We start from the raw sequence: 21612 nt of genomic DNA, 5'->3' as shown, positions 1-21612 counted from the left end.
GTGCTTCTCCTGATCTCCCATGGGGTGCAGGGCCCAAGCACTTGGGCCATCCTCCACTGCACTCCCTGGCCACAGCAGAGAGCTGGCCTGGAAGAGGGGCAATCGGGACAGAATCCGGCGCCCCGACCGGGACTAGAACCCAGTGTGCCGGCGCCGCAAGGCGGAGGATTAGCCTAGTGAGCTGCAGCGCTGGCCCGGGAAAGTTATTTAACCTATTTATGATTCAGTTTTTAATTCAGTAAAACAAGGATAATAATGGTATATGTACCTTGCTGGGAAGTTATAAACATTAAATACATTGATACAGGTAAAGCACTTAAAATAGTATAATAGATAATTAGAGCTTACTAAATGTTAATACCATTTAGAGATATAATTGTTTACCTCAAGGAATTGATAATTCTACAAAACTCCACTTTGAGGGTTAATGCACACATGGAGAAATTGGGAAAATTTAAGTGCTAAGCAGTGTGGTATAGATTAAGAATATATAAGACATAAAAGAAGAACAAATTCATGGTAGGCTTACAGGTAATTGAAGTTTTTATAGTATGCTTCTATATGGCAGGAAGTGGGGCTATCAGTGGCAATTAGGACAAGGGCAAAAGCCTGGAAGTAGGGCTAAACAACAGAATTCTTTTTATGTGCCCATATTTTGTTCTAATTCTTTCACAATTGAGAATCTGTGTGATAAATATGATTCAATGCATTTAAGTAATGGTCATCATTAAATACTTTAAAATTATATTTAAAATTTTATTTATATGTTTAAAAGGAAGAGAGACAAAGAGGTAGAGATTTACCATCTGCTGGTTCATTCCTCAAATGTCTTCAACAGCTGGGGCTGGTCCAGGCTGAAGCCAAAAGCTGGGAACTCAATACACGTCTCACGTGAGTGGCAAGGACCCAGCCACTTGAGCCGTCACTTGCTGCCTTCCAGAGTCAGCATTATCAGGAAGCTAGAATTGGGAGCAGAGCCAGGACTTGTGACCAAGCACTCCAATATGGGGTGTGGGTGTCCCAAGTGGCATTTTAACAGCTGCGCCAGATGTCTACCCTATGAATATATATTTTTAAGGTGGACTTTAACATAACTGGTCTCATTTGAGTTTCACAAATGCCCTGTAAGAAAGGCAGGACAATTATTATTATCTCCCTTTAAAAATGAATAAGCTGAGTATCAGAATTTGTTACTTGCTTAAGATAACACAATTATTAAGTAATAGAGACCAGGTTAGCATATAGGTCTTCTATCTTTCAACATTGTGCTTTTTTAACATACTATGCTGTTTGCTGAAGAGTAGAAGGTCTAGTAAATGAAAAATGAGGCCTAAACTTTATGATAAATATTGTATTTAATTTTGTCTCAATCAAGTGAAAGGTCATATAAAGTAAAAGTATAGGTACTTCCAAGTCTCAGGTACATTAAACAAAAAATAAATGTGCAGCAGTCTTTACTATGTGTTTGAGGTCATGTTTCTCTGTATTTTGTGATTTTTTTTTGAGGGACTGCATCATTAGAAGTGAAATAGAAATATACATATGGCAGATTCAGATATCACTTCTCCTCACATACTTTTCCTTTTCCTTCACCATTATTCCCCTTAAAATAATTAGCCTTTTGAGATGCAAAGTTAAGAAACAGACAAATCATCAGCAAAAGCTTCCCCATGAATATTATATTTCAGCTATAAGCAAGTTGTTGTTGCTGTTTTAAGAACAAAGCTTCCACTATAATATACAAAGCACTGTAAACATAGCCTTGATATTCCTGCCAAGATGCCAATAAAAAAGTGAAAAGTAAGAAACAATAATAAATGTAATAATTAACTTTCACTCATAAATGCATATATATAGCAAAGTCTCTTACACATAGTTATACACATATAGAAAAACATTTGCACGTCTTAAAAGAATTTATAACATGGACATTCAAAATTTTCTTCCAAAATCAATTCTAGTTAATATTCTGATCACAGTAACAGGCATGTGAAAAAGTAAACACCTTTTCTTCTTCTTCACATAAATTTGTAATTACTTTTGTTCATATATGGGAGTGTCAGTTGTCTGGGTTCTTAAGGAAGAATTATATGCGTTCCCTATTATTAAGTTCCCTATAGGAACTTAAGCGAACAACAAAAACTCCACTATTATTTTGGATGGTCTGAGCAGGGGGAGAAGAAAATTGGAGACAAACTGGCTTCTGATAGGTTTATCATCCTCAGTCTCCAGATTCAACATTTAGAGCTACTTGGCTAAATACTACTTTCTTCTTAGCACTTGTACGTTCTCTTCTGGAATAAATGGCCCTAGTTTCATAGACAGTCAGTACTACAAATTGTGAGACTGAAAGTGCATTTTATGTAGCTTCTGAGTCATCTCTAGTTCTCATCTGATGCTATGCATACAAAGGATATGTTAGGATGATTGAGAACTATTTGCTAATTTTATATCTTACAATTCTAGTTCTTATCCTTTGTAAAGCTTTTATTTGAGAAGGAAAGCCTTGATCTCAGACTCATGTTTTACAGGGCAAAGACACAAATATTCCCCAATTTCTGTTGAATGGTCAAAAAACTGTTTATCACTCAGTTCTTAGTTGTGGACTGATTTTTAAACATTTAGAATACTTTTAAGTATTTGATACTGTGGATGCATAAATGAGATAGATTTATAGGCACAGAGTAAGCATTTGTAAATTACTAATGAAAATTTATTATCATAAATGATTTGAAAAAAGAAACTTGTTTTGAAAACTCTTCATTAGGTTATACTGGGGGATTTTATTCTTTACATATTTCTTCTCCTTTTTCTGGCAAGGAGGGCTTCTTCTTGGGTACATAAGTCATGCTGGACAAAGAATGCTTTCTAAATGTAGAGAGCCTTCTTCTAAAGTTCCCCCCTGAAAAGAAATATAGGAGGGGGTCAAAGCAACAATTTGATGCTGCCAGAGACAAGGTTATGACCACTGATTTCTGCATTCTAAGGACAGAATCACAGGATTTCGTTTCATTGTGCAAAAAATGAAGGTGGATGGTGCGTTGAATATGATATGGCATGAAGCTGATTAAAAAGGCAGTTGTAACAACTATGATCATTCCTATAGCCTTTTTACGACTTGAAAAATTTTTCTTCATTGAATTTTTTAGTAAGGTCAGAATGATCATTGTGTAACAAACAATTATAATAACAAAAGGAATGATGAAGCCAATAAATAATGACACATAATGCAAGACAATCACATGTTTTTTAGCTTCATTGTTCTGAGGAGGCTCAAAGCACTTTGTATTATTTTTCTCATCTTTGTAAGATTTGGCCATTAAAAATGGAGAACTGCTCAAAATTACAAAAATCCAAATTCCAAAACACACAAACCTGGCTTTTTTCTGTGTGACCAAATTAATATTCTGGACTGGGAAAACAATTGCAACACAGCGGAAAAAGCTCATGGCTGTCATGAAGAAGATGCTGCAATAGAGATTGACATACAAGGCATAGGTACTGAGGCGGCACAAAAAGTCACCAAAGAACCAAATTCCTTTGTGAACATAATAGACTACACGGAGAGGCAGTGTGCACACACAAAGTAGATCTGCTATTGCTAAGTTAATCATGTATACTTGGAAGGCTGATTTCTCATGATATGTTTTTATGAGGACATAGAGCACAAAGCTATTTCCAAAGAAGCCCACAACGGAGATCATAGAGTACAAGGTGGAATACACTTGATTACGGAAGTCATCAATAGTGTCATGGCATGTGTTATTACTGGCAGAAGATACTGTCAGATTTCTGGCTTCGTCCATGTTTCTCTAGGAATTTTTTCCTGGAGCCTGTAATATATAATGAAATATAAAAAGACATTTCATGAGTTTCTGCTACACCATAAATTATAGGGAATACTAAATTTTGAATTTCATGGAGTCACTCTGTATATTTTTTGACTACAGTAGGAAGCAAGGATACTGAGGTGACGAGGAGGAATTCAACCACATCTTGTCTCCAGAAGGATTTGGATCCTCTATCACCCAGAAAACTTTTCCCTCCTTTTTCATCCATGTTTGCCTGATGAACCTCCTCTTAACCTTCGATATCTAGGCAAAAGCCATACTTCCCTGGTACTTTCCCATAATTTTTCATTTTAAATGAGTTTGTTCTTCAATTATAGAAAAGCTTTACAGATAATAGTTTCATATATATGACTTTTCTATCATCTGTTTATCTAATCACCTATTTTAAGACCTTTGAATTCTTCAGAGAGTAAAATCTGGATAAAAATGCTTGGTTCTCTTAAGAAGAGGGCCTTGTAGATACGATCTGCAGGGTGCTGTTTACACCTAAGGAAAATACTCTAATTTATTATTAATGAAACTCTTTCCCATGTAGGAGGTTCTCAATCTAGGCAGTGGTTGACTTTATTTAGAGAAATCTTAGAAGCTGTGTTATTATTTTAATGGTGGCAAAAAACTCACAGAGAGGTGAAATCCATTTCTAAAATATATGCTATAATTTAAGGTTTGGAGGAAAGATGTGGTACAAGTACTCAATTTACTTTTTGGGTGAGGAAATTGTAGCTATTTATTTTTATAGTCTTCCTAGACTTATACTCAAAACCTTAAGCTATTTCTCCTGTAGTAAGAAGTTGTTACTTGTCTAGCCTAATTCAGCTTTATCGACCAGAGCAGTCAGCAAGCTCTGATCATAAAGACCTAGGAATGAGATCATGTAGAAGTGGTGTTTTGTTTAGTGTTCTTTGAGATGTTCCTCTTATTTGTGAAGGTGGCAGCAAGTCATCAATATGTAATATGGCAGGTGATATTTGATGAAAATCTGATTTGTTCGCCTTTCACGTGACTCCTGCTCCCTGGTAAGAGAGGGGTTGGAGTTTATAAGGTGGAAAGTCTGCTCTAGCATGCAAGAACTGCCAGCAGTAGAGTGGACTGATCTTGTTCCTGTACCATGGATATAGAAACAGCTACGGCAGTGGTTGCAGGTGAGAGATGACTTTTCTGGTTTAAAGCTACTAATAATTACATTTGTTGTTGAGGATGTGTCATCCATGAGTCTAGTTATCCCAGTTGTTTCATTTATTCTTTCGTTAAATAAATTTATTATTATTATTATTTTTACCAAGAACTGTTGGTATAGTATTTAAAAAACTGAAAAGGAATAGTTCTGAGGCCACAGAGAAAAATGAGACCACTATTCTTAACCTCTGCATTATTTCTAGTTACTTGCCTCTTTCACTATTGTTTCTGTGAACTCAGATGCAGTTGTGGAAGGAAGGAACACTGTCTAAAGTTAATCCAGTCTTTTTTGTTAGTCCTTTATTGGGTGTTTTCTCCAAATTGGGCAATATTATTCTGCAAGGCACTAGATGGTGCTGTTGAGATTTTTGATATGGACCTTTCTTTTTCCAGCTTTATGGAGGTACAGATGACAAAAGTTGCATGTACTTGATGTACAGGCACAATGTGATGTACAACGTGATGGCTTGACATACACAGACATTGTGAAATGATAATGATTAACCCAATCACTTCACAATGGGATGATTATTTAGGTGTACATTGTGAAATGAGTATCACAGTCAAATTAATTAACACATCTATCATCTCACATATTTACCATTTTTGGTGTGTGATGAGAATGGTTAAGGCCTAGTTTCATAGCTAATTTCAAGTATACAATAAATTGTTATTCACTATAGTCAGAACTTATTCATCTTATTATTCATCTTATAACTGAAGTTTTACATCATTTGAACATCTCTCAAGCCCCTGGAAACCACCCTTTCATCTTCTGATTCATATTGATTTTCAAAGAACCACACGTGAAAGGCATTAGATAATTATTAACAGCTCTTCCTACCAGCATCAGCCCTCAATCTGTCTTGTGACAAATAACTTTCCACACATTAATTGTAGCTTCAAATTATGTCATGTAGTAACTTTAAAACCTTCATCACATGACAGCATCAACTTTGTATGATTACTAAAATGAAACTGAATTCATTAGAATTTGGCATTTCCCTCAGAGTGAAAGACATTTTAGTAGTTGCTTATCTACCTGGATTTCCACTTTGACTTTATTTTAGACTTCTGTGTATATCTACCAGCTTGGCAATACATCTAAGAAGAGGATTTTCTTTGTTCTATCCCTTTTCAATAAAAGGACCAGATAGGGAATCCAGTCAGCCTTATTGGAAAAAAAATTTATTGTCTCCTCTTTTAAAAAATATATTGTTTTTATTCTGCTATCATAAAAGCCATCTATAAACTCATAATCTAGAAAAAGCTAAGTACTGATAACATTCTGGTGCTTATCTTTGCCATGTGTATATTGTGTGTGTACATGTAAATATCTCTATGTGTTTTTATCTAATATGCATCATGCTGTATTTACCATTTTGTAATATGGTTTTTAATTCTTTTTTTAAAAAATATTTATTTATTTATTTGAAAGGCAGAGTTACAGGGAGGCAGAATGAGAGAGAGAGAGAGAGAGAAGAGAGAGAGAGAGAGAAAGAGAGAGAAAAAAAGAGACAGTCTTCCATCTGCTGGCTCACTCCCCAGTCAGCCACAAGGGCCAGAGCTGAGCCGATCTGAGCCAGGAGCCAGGAGCCAGGAGCTTCTTATGGGTCTCCCGTGTGGGTACAGGGGTCCAAGAACTTGAGCTATCCTCTACTGCTTTCCTAGACCACAGCAGAGAGCTGTATCAGAAGTGGAGCAGCTAGGACAAGAACCGGCACCCAAATGGGAGGCTGGCACTGTAGGTAGCAGCTTTACCCGCTACGCCACAGTGCCAGCCCCTGTTTTTTTACTTCTTTATTTATAATATTTCACAGATTTTTCTCATGTTGTTAAATATTCCTCTCCACCCACCCCCCTGCCAGAAAAACCCTTCAATGTTTCCTGAGTGCCTTTGGGATAAAATATGGACTTCTTGGTGTGATCTTTAAACCTTAAGGCTCCCTACAGTTAGGCTGCAATTTATCTTTCACTTCTCTTCTTTACAAACACTGTAGTTAAAGGAAACAACTGTTTTTCTATACCAGACACATGTGCCAGAAGTTTTATTACCTTGCTGTCTTTTTCTCATGCTATTTCTTCTACTAGAAATGCGCTTTCCTCCATCTACATGTATGCAATAACACCTTTCAGCCCAAATTATACCTTCTTGATTAAGCCTTCTCCTACCCTACATTCAAAGCAATTTCTTTGTTGAGTTTCTAGGGGACTTGAATCCTATTTTGGAAATCAAGTGTTTGTACAAATGTGTTACGTTCCCTCCTAGATGATCTGATTTATATATAAGAAAGTATCCCATAGAGGGCCACATAAATGCTCAATGACTGTTCAGTGAATAAGTAAATAAAGGACAGAGCAAGTTGGGCTTTGGAAGGTATAATTTATCATGTAAATCCTTTTGGAATCATCCCATTCCAATATAATCTAAAATCTTTCCAGTCTCAGAGTCTGAAGTTACTGTGAAGTTGCTTTCTAAAGTACTAAGGAACGTAAGCCCTCATATCATTGACATAAAGTAATCATTTATTTGTCTGTTATACGTTATAAATAAACTTGAAATTCTCAGATTTTTGAATAAAAGATGTCAAACAAAACTGGTAAGTTGAGAAACATATGATCTCTGTCCCATTTCTAAACTTCCCGGCCTTTATAGAAGACCAAGATAAGCTTTTCTATAAATTCTGATATTTAAATTCAAATGTTTATTTACAACGAAATCAAATCAGTGACTTATAGTAGGCCATAAAAAGTATACTGTAAAACTTTCTAACCAGAAATGAATTCTAGAGGGGTTTAGATCATTTAGTACACACCATTCATTTCATCAGTGATGGCTTTACTTGTCTGAAACAGTATTTAATTCATTTATATAGGATTTATTGTGATCCTCCAATAATATGACTGCAACTAGATGGGTACAGAAAGTTCCTTTGGAAAGCTATGATCCCTAAAAACTCATCTCTGCAGTTAAGCAGCTTGCAGTCTGGTGGGAGAGAGGAGTGATAACTCAAGGAGTGGAGAGGTTACAATATTCACACAGTATAGTGAAAACTATCTTAGTGCAAAACAAGTGGGTCACTAATTGATCAATAAGAGGTTAAAATAGGGGCAGGTGCAGTGGCTCACTTGGTTAATCCTCCACCTGTGGCACCGGCACCCCATATGGGCGCCAGGTTCTAGTCCTGGTTGCTCCTCTTCCAGTCCAGCTCTCTGCTGTGGCCCCGGAAGGCAGTGGAGGATGGCCCAAGTGCTTGGGCCCCTGCACCCTCATGGGAAACCAGGAGAAGCACCTGGCTCCTGGCTTTGGATCTGTGTAGCTCCGGCCGTAGCTGCCATTTTGGGGGTGAACCAATGGAAGGAAGTCCTTTCTGTCTCTCATTCTCTCGCTGTCTAACTGTAGCTGTCAAATAAAAAAAAGGTAGCAATAAACATAAACTAAGTTGATTTAATTTTACTCCAGGTGATGGAGTTACTTTGTTAAAGTAGTTGCAAGTTGAAAATATAAGGTTCATCTTAAAAATGGAGCCATACCTATTCGTAGCACTGAAGTATCCTTCAAAAATGTTCCTTATGATGGTTAATGCTTCTTATGCTGTAATATCAGAGGAAGCCCAAACTGAAATCAAAAGATTGAAAAGGAAGTTAACAAACTTAAAAGAAATTCAGAGGATCATGGGAACTTCTCTGTCCTAAAGAGTGATCCAGAGTGTGTGATGGAACATCAAAGCTTTACTGAGAGATTCTACACCTCCTTCTTTTCCATCCAAACTTTTATACGTTTCAAGGGAGAAACTTGGGATAAAGGCCATGGCTAGTTCAAGTATTTACTGCTTTATCTAAAGATGAATACAGCATTGTAAAGCATCCCTATTTTATGAAACCATAGTATTTCCCCTATATTATCTTCTAAGCAGCTTGTTATAAAATCCAAAGGAGGAATAATTTGGAAGTTCATATCCAAGGATATAGTTTGCTAAGAATAAGAATTAGAACATTAAAAATACCAAGTATCTTTGTGTGGATGGTTTTGGAACAGTTTTTCTTGAAGGATTCACGACTTAAAAGATCATGAACTAGGGGGCCAGTGGCATAGCAGATTAAGGCACTGCCTACAATGCTGGCATCCCATATGGCCACTGGTTCTTGTCCTGGATGATGTATTTCTGACACAGCTCCCTGCTAATGGCCTGGGAAAACAGTGGAGAAAAGTGGAGATCCAGCAGTGGAGAAAGCAGTGGGAAAGCTAATGGCCCAAGTCTTTGGGCTCCTGCACCCACATGGGAGACCTAGAAGAAGGTCCTGGCCCAGCCCCAGCCCTTGTGGCCATTTGGGGAATGAATTAGCATATGGAAGATCTCTCTCTCTCTCTCTCTCTCTCTCTCCCTCCCTGTACCTCCTTCCCTCCCTCCCTCCCTCTGTATAACTCTGCCTTTCAAATACATAAAATAAATCTTAAAAAAGACTATGAACTCACAATGACATTTATTATTTATATCATTACTTTTGGCATACATGATATATTTTCTAAGGTCAAGTGTTTTAAAACTTTATATAGTTAGCTTTTCATGAATATGTGTTTTCTTTTCTTCCATTATCCAATAATTTAACAAAGTATAATGACTCTGAAAGAAAAGAGCAGAGAACGGCATTCTTGAAGTCAACCTGAACACTTTTCTTCTAAATTTTTGTTGTTCTATGAGAACCTTCATTCTTGTCTGGAGCATTCTCAGAGACTGGTCATTTTCTTTTATGTGTGGTCCAAGTACCAAGAAAATAAAGCCATTCCTCCTGTTTATTCTGACCAAGTGAAACATGATTGAACTTTTTGAAGGAACACTACTGAAGAAAAGGAAGTCAAAAGGAAAATAAAAATGCAAAAACATGAAGTGTAGTCTGGTTTCTAAAGTAGGAACTTGAACCTAAAGCTAATATTGCAGTTTGCATCCACCTGCCCCCCCCCAGATAAGGATTTGACATAGGTAACTTAGTACTGTCTGGGTGAAATATGGGTTGCAGATGAGGAGTTACTCAGAATTGGCTTTTATATGTTTCTAACCAGGCAGTTTGTTTAGCTTGTCCTGGGTATCTCTACATCAATTTAAAAGATGAAAAACTGTGAAATATTGGAGAGAATTCAGAGCAAAGGTGTCTATCAAGTATCACATTTTGGAGTGTAAATTTTATAAAGACTATGGAAATAAAAATATGAAAGGGTGTCTGCTGCAACTTTATTGATAATAGCAAAAAATGAATTACAAATGTACATCATCTCATGAATGGATGGCAAACTTGTTCTGTAAATAATCTGATAGCAAATGTTTTAGGCTTTATAGATCTGAGGGTCTCCATTGCAATTACTCAACTCATTCCCTGGAAAGAAAGCAACTGTAACAATATTGTAATGAACGGGCATGGCATGTCAAATAAAACTGTGTTTGTGAACACTGAAAAAAATGATGTACTGACTTAATGCTCAGTGATTCTGAAATTGTATGATTCCATTCATCTTACTTATTGAGAAGACAAACTTTGGCTTTCATGGTTTTGTGTTTAGATGAAACTTGTATTTCTCCCTAGTGTGGAACAAGAAAGAAAGTTTATTAATTTTAAAGACCTATTTATAAGAAATATATATTATCAGCCTAATGGACTAATTATATATTTCTATGATGGCTGTGCAATTATAGTTAAGCCTAATTTTTACATGCATGAGTGAATAAATGTCACATTGTTTGGGCAACAGCATAGTGTTTTTTCAGGTTTGTGATTCTAAGGGATCATCTGTGGTTCATTTAGAAATTTTCAGCTTTGTACATGGCTGCACTTAATACTTTCACTCCTGCCTCTTCTCTTTTCAGTTTCATTAATGACTCTTTCCTTTTTTTAAAAATTAATTTCACAGATAGAGTTAGACAGTGAGAGAGAGACAGAGGGAAAGGTCTTCCTTCCATTGGTTCACCCCTGAAATGGCCTTTACGGCAGGAGCTACGCCGATCCAAAGCCAGGAGCCAGGTGCTTCCTTTGGGTCTCCCATGTGGGTGCAGGAGCCTAAGCACTTGGGCCATCCTCCACTGCTTTCCTGGGCCACAGCAGAGAGCTGGACTGGAAGAGGAGCAACCGGGACTAGAACCCGGCGCCCATATGGGGTGCCGGTGCCACAGGCGGAGGATTAACTAAGTGAGCCATGGTACCAGCACCAATGACTCTTTTCTTACAGGAGTTTCTGCCAGTATTAGACTTTACCATTCTTATTTGGGTGATTGGGTTGGTGAAGCTAAAGTGACAAAGTGTAGATATATGATTTTGATTTCAATTGTTTGATTCAGGAGTTACTCAGATCTTTTATTTTGGTCATATTAAGTTTAATTTAGGTGTGGTCAACAAATATTTATGGAATATCTATTCATGTAAGGAAAAGAGTACTTTTTCTCCATCAGCCCTTAGCCCTTATTCTATATTGATTATGTGACCTGGACAAGCTCTAGTCAAGAAGATAAATGAGAAAGCCTAGAGATAGTCTAAAAATTTTAAGTCCCAACTTATATACCATTCAACTTTATCATTGTGTGGTGTGGTCCAAGTTGAGCTGATGATCCAGAAATGTGCCTAAGCTGATATTGTCAATTAAATGAAATGATAATCTCTCATTTGTGTTTATAGGCAAGCAAAATCTATTCTTTATCCCCTCAACCCAATTTCATATTCTTTAAATTGACACATAATTATTGTTCATATTTATAGAGTTCAGTGTGGTGTTTCAATGCTTATATACCATGTATACTTATCAGATCAGGGTAATTGACATTTCCATCTACTTATCATTTCTTTATGTTTGGATCCTTTGATGTCCTGTCTTCTAGTTCTTCATGAAATATATAGTACGTTGTTATGAACTGTAGCCACCATACTGTGATTTGGAGCACTAGAACTTAATACTTCTGTGTTTTCGTACTCCTTATCCAACCCTACCACCCCGTTCTTTCTCACCTTGCCACCCTTTGCAGCTTCTAGTAATCAGTATTCTAATTTCAGATCAACTTTTTAGTTTCCACATATAAGAGAGAACATGTGGCATTTGTCTTTCTGTGCCAGGCCTATTTCACTTAACATAATGTGTGCCTATTCCATTGATTTTGCTGCAAATGTCAGGGTTTCATTCTTTTTATGGCTGAATAATGTTCCTTTGTGTATGTGTATATAATATTGTTTTTGTTTTTAAATTTTTATTTATTATTTGAGATGGACAGAGAGCGAGAGAGCAACAGAGCAAGTGAGCGAGTGAGATAGATTCTCTTCACTGGTTCGTTTTGCCAAATGACTGCTATGGTCAGAGCTGGATGAGGAGCAAAGCCGGGAGCCAGAATTGCAATGCAGGTCATCCATATGGGAGACAGGAACTCAATTATGTGTGCCACACTCCTGTCTCCCAGGGTCTGCATTGGCAGAAAACTAGATTCAAGAGTTAGAGCTGAGATTTTTTTTAACTTTTATTTAATGAATATAAATTTCCAAAGTACAGCTTATGGATTACAATGGCTTCCCCCCCATAACGTCCCTCCCACCCACAACCCTCCCCTTTCCCACTCCCTCTCCCCTTCCATTCACATCAAGATTCATTTTCGATTCTCTTTATATACAGAAGATCAGTTTAGCATACATTAAGTAAAGATTTCAACAGTTTTAGAGCTGAGATTTGAATCCAGTCATTTGATGTGGAATGCGGGTGTCTTAACTGTTAAACTAAATGCCAGCTCCCCATATTGCATATTCTTTTCTCTCTGCCTCTGCCTCTCTGTAACTCTGCCTTTAAAATAAATAAATAAATCTTTAAAAAAAGTAAAAAAAGTACATCATTTGTACAAGAGAAGGACTAAAAACAAAAATGTGTTTACAGAGATACCAATATTGAGTGAGTGAGTGTGCCACCTCTCACACAGCTTTCCGGTGGTACTCAGGGGGAGCCACTTCATAATCACTGGCGCTAAACAAAGTTGCTGAATTCTTTGCCAGGTACTTTAGGAAATCATGAAGATAATTCAGTAACAAAGCAAGGCTCTTCTCATCCAGAGGTGTATAAGCCAACATCGCTCCAATTCGCACAAATAATCGCAGTAGATGTGGCGCTCCATACACCTGGGACATTGGTGCGTCAGGATGATCTGCGAGGATTTCAGCGTACTGTGGTCTCTCAAATTTATAGAGCAGCTGAGTGCCCAGCATTACGTTGAAGTATTCTTTTATCCCTGCCACAACTTCATTAACAGCGTATTCCTTATTATCTGTGTTTCCACGAGATTTCTTGTAATTTGCATAATCCTCCAAAATGGAATCCACATTCTTCTTCGCAGATGTACTTTGAAGATGTTAGTGTATAACAGAATTGATGTTTGTTTTCTGTTTGATTTTGAACAGAGAAAATAAAAGGGGTTGCAGCTCCTTTTTTTCTTTTCTTACTTTTTCATTTCAAAGTTGCTACCAGTGTATTCAGTGGTGGACAACAGAGGGACATGCTGTAGAGTGTTTTATTGCCTAGTCGACAAAGCTGCTTTTGAATGCTGGTGGTTCTATTCCTTTGACACTACGCACTTTTATAATATGTGTTAATGCTATATGACAAGATGCTCTGATTCTTAGTGCCAAAGGTTCAATTCAGTGTATATAACTGAACACACTCATCCATTTGTGCTCTTTTTTTTTTTTTTTAATGGTGCTTAAAGTAAAGAGCCCATCCTTGGCAAGTCATCCATGTGGTTCCTTAGGCATTTTATCTTTGCTCAAATTGTTGAAGAATGGTGGCTTGTTTCATGGTTTTTGTATTTGTGTCTAATGCACGTTTTAACACAATAGACGCAATGCATTGTGTAGCTACAGTTTTCTGGAAAAGTTGATCTTTTAGGAATTGTTTTTCAGATCTTCAATAAAGTTTTTCTTTAAATTTCAAAAAAAAAGTAAAAAAAACTTTTTTATTTAAAGATTTATTTATTTACTTGAAAGGCAGAGAGAGAGAGAGAGACAGACAGACAGAGATCTTCCATCCATTGGTTCATTCCCCAAATGGCCACAATGACCAGTCTGCAGCCAGGAGCCTCGAATGCCATCTGGGTCTCTCACATGGGTGGCAGGAGACCAAGGAATTGGGCCGTCTTCTGCTGCTTTCCCAGATGCATTAGCAGAGAGCTGAATTGGAAGTGGAGCAGCTGGGACACAAACTGGCACCCATATGGGATGCTGGCACCACAGGTGGCTGCTTAACCTGCTGTGCTACAATGCTGGCCCCAAATTGATTTTTGTATAGGATTAGAGGTAGAGATCTAGCTTCATTCTTCCACATATGGATATCCAGTTTTCATAACATTACTTAATGAAGAAATTCTCTTTCTTTAATGTATGTTTGTCATGCTTTTGTTGAGAGTCAGTTAGCTGTAGGTGCAAAAATTTATTTCTGAGTTCTCTATTCCGTTCCATTGGTCTGTGACAATTGTATGCTGGTACTATGCTGTCTTTTTTTAAAATTAAAAAAAGAATTTTTATTTATTTTTATGCATTTCATAAATGCAACTTTAGGAACATAGTAATTCTTCCCACTGTATCTGCCCTCCTCCTCCTCCTCCCCCTCCCTCTCTCATTCCCAGTCCTGTTTTTACTAAGATCTATTTTCTTCTAACCTTATACACAGAAGATTAACTCTGTTCTAGGTAAACAGTTCAGCACTTCATAATAGGAAAAAAAAGAAAAAGAAAGAAACAAAACAAAAAACACGAAAAAAGCCAAGAACAAAATCTGTTCCTCAGCAGTCCAGACAAGGGCTGTTTAAAGTCATTGCATCTCGATGGTAATTTCGCTTTTTTTTTTTTTAAGAAACTTTATTAGCTTTAAAGAAGAACTCAAGAATGATGCATCTTTTATGAGCATTTAGACATAACTAATTTATGTAACATAAGAATACCTTCCACTTAATACACCAAAATGAAGTAATTCTTTGAGAACAAGTTTTACTATTAAGTCTCAAAATGTCCCTTTGAGGACAGAGGTCCTGCATGGGAAGTTAGTGCACAGTGACTCCTGTTGTTTATTTAACAATTAATACTCTTATGTATTATATCAGTGATCACCCAAGGCTCTTGACATGAGCCGCCTAAGCTATAGAAGCCGTTTGAATCCACAAACTCATCAGTATTTGGACAAGGCCATAGGCAAAGTGGAAGCTCTCTCCTCCCTTCAGAGGAAAGTACATCTTTCTCTTTTTTTATTTATTTGACAAGGTGAGTTTACAGACAGTGAGAGAGAGAGAGAAAGCAAGGTCTTCCTTCCATTGGTTCACCTCCCAAATGACTGCAACGGCCGGAGCTATGCTGATCTGAAGCCAGGAGCCAGGAGTTTCTTCCTGGTCTCCCATGTGGGTTCAGAGGCCCAAGCACTTGGGCCATCCTCCACTGCTATCCCAGGCCACAGAAGAGAGCTGGACTGGAAGAGGAGAACTGGGACTAGAACCAGGTGCCCATATGGGATGCTGGCACCGCAGGCGGAGGATTAACCTAGTGTGCCATGGCGCCGGCCCTAGTACATCCCTCTTTGTTGGTCACTTCTTTCCACTGGGGTCTTGCCCACAGAGTTCTTTCATGTAGAACATTTTTGCCACAATGTCTTGGCTTTCCATGCCTGAAATATACTCCCCTGGGCTTTTCAGCCAAACCAGAATGATTCTGAGGTCAGAGTTCTGCTTAAGGTGATTGTTATTCTATGAATCTGCTGTATGGGCTACTTCCCATGTTGGAGCATTCACTCCTTTTAAATTCTGTCTATTACTACTACCAAACACTTATTCCTATTTATATGATTGATAAAACACTTGATCCTATTTATATGATCACTTTAACACTTAATCCTATCCATATCATCTATATAACACTTAGAATTATGCTGTCTTGTTTACTATAGCTTTGTATGTATTGAGATCAGTTATTGTGGTGCCTTCTTTTTTATTCAAACTTCCTTTTACCATTTGACATCTTCTTGGTTCTATAGGAACTTAAGAATTTTTTTTCCATTTCTGTGAAGAGTGACATTGTTATTTTAATAGGAATTTCATCGAAGTTGTAAATTGCTTTGTAGTACGGACATTTTAACAATATTAATTCTTCCAATGCATGAACATGGACATCCTTCATTCTTTGTATACTTCCTTCAGTTTCTTTCTTTTTTTAAGATTTATTTATTTATTTGAAAGGCAGAGTTACAGAGAGGCCGAGGCTGAGGGAGAGAGAGAGAGAGAGAGAGAAATTTTCTATCTGCTGGTTCACTCCCCAAATGGTCACAGCAGCCGGAGCTGGGCTGATCTGAAGCCAGGAACCAGGAGCTTCTTCTGGGTCTCTGACAAGGGTGCAGGAGCCTAAGGACTTGGGCCATCCTCTACTGCTTCCCCAGGCCATAGCAGAGAGCTGGATTGGAAGTGGAGCAGCTGAAATTCGAACTGGCACCCATATAGGATGCCAGCACTGTAGGTGGCAGTTTTACCTGCTATGCCACAGCACCAGCCCCTCTGCAGTTTCTTAAGTGTTTTGTAATTTTCATGGTGAGGTCTTTCATTTTCTTGGTAGAATTTTTTGGTAACTATTTTAAATGGAATGACTTCATGATTTCTTTAACAAATTTGTCATTGGTGTTTAAACATGCTCCTGGCTTTTTTTGTTTGTTTGTTTAATTGGTATCTTGCAACTTTACTAAATCTGTTTGGCAGTTCTTAGGTCTTTTGGTATAGTCTTTAGGTTTTCCTACATACAGAGTCATGTAATCTGCAACCATGGTTAACTTGATTTCTCTTTCTATTTGTATGCCTTTTCTTACTCTTGTATAATTGCTCTAGGACTTTTATTACTGTATTGTAATAAGGTCATGAAAGGAGGCATCCTTATCTTGCTCTAGATCTTAAAGGAATTCTGCTGTTTTGCATTAAATATGATGTTGGATTGTTTTTAACCACATATAGCCTTTATTATTTTGAAGTATATTTCTTCTATACCTGATTTGTTCAGAAGTTTTATTGTGAAAGTAAGTAGTTTTATCCAGTGCTTTTCTGCATCTGTTGAGATGGTCACATTATTCTTACTTTTCATTCTGTTGATGTGATACATATGCTTTTGAATTGCATATGTTGGACTATCCTTTAATCCTTAGGATAAGTCCCACTTGGTCATGGTATATCATCTTCTTGATGTATTGTTGAATTTGAGTTGCTAGTATTTTTTTTTAATTTGACAGATAAAATTACAGACAGTGAGAGAGACAGAGAGAAAGGTCTTCCGTTGGTTCACCCCCCAAATGGCCGCTACGGCCGGAGTTACGCTGATCCAAAGCCAGGAGCCAGGTGCTTCCTTTGGGTCTCCCATGCGGGTGCAGGGGCCCAAGCACTTGGTCCATCCTCCACTGCCTTCCTGGGCCACAGCAGAGAGCTGGACTGGAAGAGGCACAACTGGGACTAGAACCTGGCTCCCATATGGGATGCCGGCGCTACAGGCGGAGGATTAACCAAGTGAGCCACGGCGCCGGCCCAAGTTGCTAGTATTTGTTGGAAATTTTTGCATTCATGTTCATCAGGGATATTAATCTCTATTTTTCTTTTTCTGCTGTGTCGTTCTCTGTTTTTTTTTGTATCAGGGTAATGATGGCTTCCAAAGAATTTGGAAGATTTCCCTCCCTTCCAAGTCTTTGGAATAGTTTAAGAATTGGTATTAGTTCTTTAAATGTGTAGTAGAATTTACCAATGAATCAATCTCTTTATGGGCTATTCTTTGTTGGGAGACTTTTTATTATTGACTTAATCTCATTACTCATTATTGATCTGTTTAAGCTTTTTTTATCTTCATGCTTAAACTTTGATAAGTTATATGTGTCCAGGAATTTATCATTTATTTTAGGCCTTCCAATTTGTTGGTTTTAAAATTATTTTGGTTTTCTTTCCTTTACAGTACTGCAGTATTTTGTTTGTACTTTTTTTTGGACAAATTTTATTTATCACTTTGTAGTGGTCATCTCTGTGGTTGTTCAACTTAAACTTCAACATATATTCCCACCCCACTCCGTCAGACTGAAAGGGCAATAAACAAGTCTTATTCTTTTTGTTTTTCCTGCTGTACATATTACAGTGCATTTTAAGGATTGTAAATCAATTTTGAATAACCCAGGCCGGCGCCGCGGCTCACTAGGCTAATCCTCCAACTAGCGGCGCCGGCACACCGGGTTCTAGTCCCAGTTGGGGAGCTGGATTCTGTCCGGGTTGCCCCTCTTCCAGGCCAGCTCTCTGCTGTGGCCAGGGAGTTCAGTGGAGGATGGCCCAAGTGCTTGGGCCCTGCACCCACATGGGAGACCAGGAGAAGTACCTGGCTCCTGCCATCGGATCAGCGCGGTGCGCCGGCCGCAGCGCGCCGGCCGCGGCGGCCATTGGAGGGTGAACCAACGGCAAAGGAAGACCTTTCTCTCTCTCTCACTGTCCATTCTGCCTGTCAAAAAAATTTTTGAGTAACCCATTTCCTTTATCATGTTGGTGATGTTTTATCAAAATTAGAGGGAATAATTGCATGAAAAAATATGAGCATGATAGAAAATTTGTAGAACTAGTAGGCAGAAGATTTGGATCTGATGGATGATTAATATTTCTTGGGCAAATCGATTCCCTTCTGTGAGATCTTCATTGTTTTGTGATACAAGAGATTTGAATCTGAGGAAAAATTTCAATTACTCTTTTAATGTATCAGCTGTATTCAGGATATAGGCTTGACCAGGCCCTCTGAAGGCAATACAGTAGTTCTAGATCTGACAGTAGTTTATAAGCTAAGTAATAACTTCATGATTTAAAGTTGCCCCATTTGTCAGTGTTCACAAGTCCTTCTTTGTGGTACCCCTTTTGTTTTACAAGTCATGGCATCTCTTGTTCTATCAGAAGAGCCAACATTCTTTAGGTCTTTTAAGAGACAAACTCCTAAAGTCATCTTTCTTAGTTTTTAATCTTCTGTTTTATGAGGTGCCTATCCTGCTTGATCATACGGCTTCAGGATTCCAGGACTAGTGATCCATCCATCCATATCTCAACTGATGCCTACAACCTACATTGTAAAGTTTTAACAGGCTTTGATTCCTAGGAAAGTGTATCTCTTCCCTAATGTGGACCATTTTGGATCTTTGGAACCTTAATAACCCAAACAAATAAGTCCCTTTTCCAGAAGTATGAAAGTTTAAACACACACACACACACACACACATACACACAGGAGAGAGAGAGAGAGATCTTCCATCTTCTGATTCACTCCTCAAATAGCCACAAGAGCTGGAATTGGGCCGGGCCAAAGCTGTGACCCTGGAACTCCATCCAGGTCTTCCACATGAGTGGCAGGGACCCAGATATTGAGCCATCATCTACTGCTTCTCTAGGCTAAACATTAGCAGGAAGTTGGATCAGAAGTACAGGAGCCAAGACTCAAACTAGTCACTACAATGTGGGATATAGGCATCCCAAGAGGTCGATTAACTGCGGAGCTAAATTCCCATTCCATACTGTAAATTTATCAGCATAATACCAAACACTTCTCTAAGATGTATTTAATTCTTTGAAAAATTTCTTCCTGGGTTACCTGGGCACTTTTTAGAATAAGAAATGGAAGGACAAAGAGTGATTTATCAGTGTCCTAGTGTTCAGGCCTTTATAAAGATTTGAGACCAAACATGATCACAGACTGAGTCATAGGACAAAATGAAAGTTATATTTACACACAACTCTAAGATGAACCAAGGCACTGTAAACAAGTCAGTAAAAGGAAGTATATGTTAGGATAATAAAAACAATTCTCAAACATAGCTTCTTAGTAGAAGGAAGCTACCAGTAGTCACTATAGAAGTCTCTGGGATTAAATGACTTAGTTTTACAAAATGTTAACCCTGAAAATATGTTTAGAGAACATATGCCCGAACCCACTCCCTCCTGACCCAGAAAGATAAAATGATTGCTGAAAGTAATGTACAGCAGCAGAAAAAGGATGCCTGACTCATAGTTCAGTGCTATTTTCACTACACCAGTATTTAAGTTTCAGATTCCACAGGGCCTTTCAATAAACACTGACCCATGAGAAATTTGTATACTTGTCCAAATCATAGCAGTTGAATAAAGTGTTGTACAGAGGACTGCACAAATGCCTAAGATTGATCCACTTCTTTGTTATCTTTTTTATTATAACTTGGGAATACTTTTCACTCAATATTAGAAATGGCAATTTTCTTTTAAATTTCCATCTTTCTCTTCTGTTCAATCTATTCTTATCACTTATGCAGATTTAATCTTCTTAAAGCACAGTTCTAATCATATCATTTCCCTCTCAAAAGTCTCCAGTGACCTATTAATTGAACTCGGACAACTATTCAAGACTGTAATAATATTCCATCCTAACTTTATAGACTCACCTCTCCATTGTTTGCTATAAAATATGACTCCATGATTAGCTCCATCCCTCCTTTGGTTTCTTTTCCTTTGCCCAGGTCATGTTTCCATCTATGAAATGCCCTTTATTGTCATCATTACCAGATGTAATTTTAACCACCTGTAAGACAATGTCATATTACCTCCTACATAAAAACATTACTGTCCCATGTTCTACTGTGATATACTAGTTATATTAAGGGAACCTCTTTTTTAAGTTTTATTTATTTGAAAGCCAAGTTACAGAGAGAGAAAGGGAGAAACAGAGAGGCATCTTCCATTTGTTGGTTTACTCCTCAAATGGCCACAATGGCCAGAGCCGGGCAAGACCAAAGCCAGGAAACAGGAGTTTCTACTGGGTCTCCTTCGTGGGTGCAGGGACTCGAGGATTTGGCCATTTTCTGATGCTTTTCTACACACATTAGCAGGAAGTTGGATTGGAAGTGGAGCAGCCAGGACTCAAACCGGTGCCCATATAAGATGTCGACATCGCAAGCAGTAGCTTTACCTGCTACGCTGCAATGCCGGTCCCAAGGGAACATCTTTATCTTTTTTTTTTTTTTTTTGATAGGCAGAGTTAGACAGTGAGAGAGAGAGAGAGAGAGAGAGAGAGAAAGGTCTTCCCTTTTCCGCCGGTTCACCCCCAAGTGGCCGCTATGGCTGGTGTGTTGCGGCTGGCATGCTGCGCCGATCCGAAGCCAGGAGCCAGGTGCCTCCTCCTGGTCTCCCATGCGGGTGCAGGGCCCAAGGACCTGGGCCATCCTCCACTGCACTCCCAGGCCACAGCAGAGAGCTGGACTGGAAGAGGAGCAACCGGGACAGAATCCGGCGCCGCGACCAGGACTAGAACCCGGGATGCCGGCACCGCAGGCGGAGGATTAGCCTAGTAAGCCATGGCATGGGCCCCAAGGGAACCTCTTAACTTGTCATTTCTGTTCTATGTCTTTGGAAAACAAGACCAAGCCCTGCTTAGATAACATTTTATATATATTTTAATATATATTTTTATCATTTTATACAAAAATTTATTTTTATATAAAATTTTATTATTTTATATAAAACATTTTATATATATTTATATATTTATTTAAATATATATAAAATCTACTAGAGGGAAGC

At 38.1% G+C, this 21612-nt stretch overlaps 1 protein-coding gene and 1 pseudogene across 4 annotated transcripts in view; both read right to left on the bottom strand.

Annotated features, from left to right (window-relative positions):
* Positions 1–1336: 1336 nt before the first annotated feature.
* CYSLTR1 (cysteinyl leukotriene receptor 1) overlaps positions 1337–21612 on the bottom strand; it is a 42809-nt gene continuing 22533 nt past the window's right edge. For 2 of the 4 annotated variants that reach the window (XM_008272957.5, XM_051827362.3), the window contains 2 exons: positions 8562–8646; positions 1337–3833 (listed from right to left, as the gene is read on the bottom strand). In XM_008272957.5, the coding sequence (XP_008271179.1) occupies positions 2784–3806 (1023 nt within the window). In that variant the 5' untranslated portion in view covers positions 3807–3833; positions 8562–8646 and the 3' untranslated portion in view covers positions 1337–2783. Of the gene's footprint in view, positions 3834–8561; positions 8647–20477; positions 20615–21612 lie in introns of all 4 variants that reach the window. The other 2 variants (XM_051827363.3, XM_089324350.1) reach the window with 2 other exon arrangements.
* The window catches only part of LOC103351946 (mortality factor 4-like protein 1 pseudogene), a 32160-nt pseudogene continuing 23507 nt past the window's right edge, over positions 12960–21612 (bottom strand).

This window comes from Oryctolagus cuniculus, chromosome X (genome assembly GCF_051225735.1).
Source record: "Oryctolagus cuniculus isolate XC-2025 breed Fujian yellow rabbit chromosome X, ASM5122573v1, whole genome shotgun sequence".
Taxonomy (NCBI): Eukaryota; Metazoa; Chordata; class Mammalia; order Lagomorpha; family Leporidae; genus Oryctolagus; species Oryctolagus cuniculus.
Note: the sequence above shows the minus strand (reverse complement) of the source record. Positions and strands in the feature narration are given on the sequence as shown.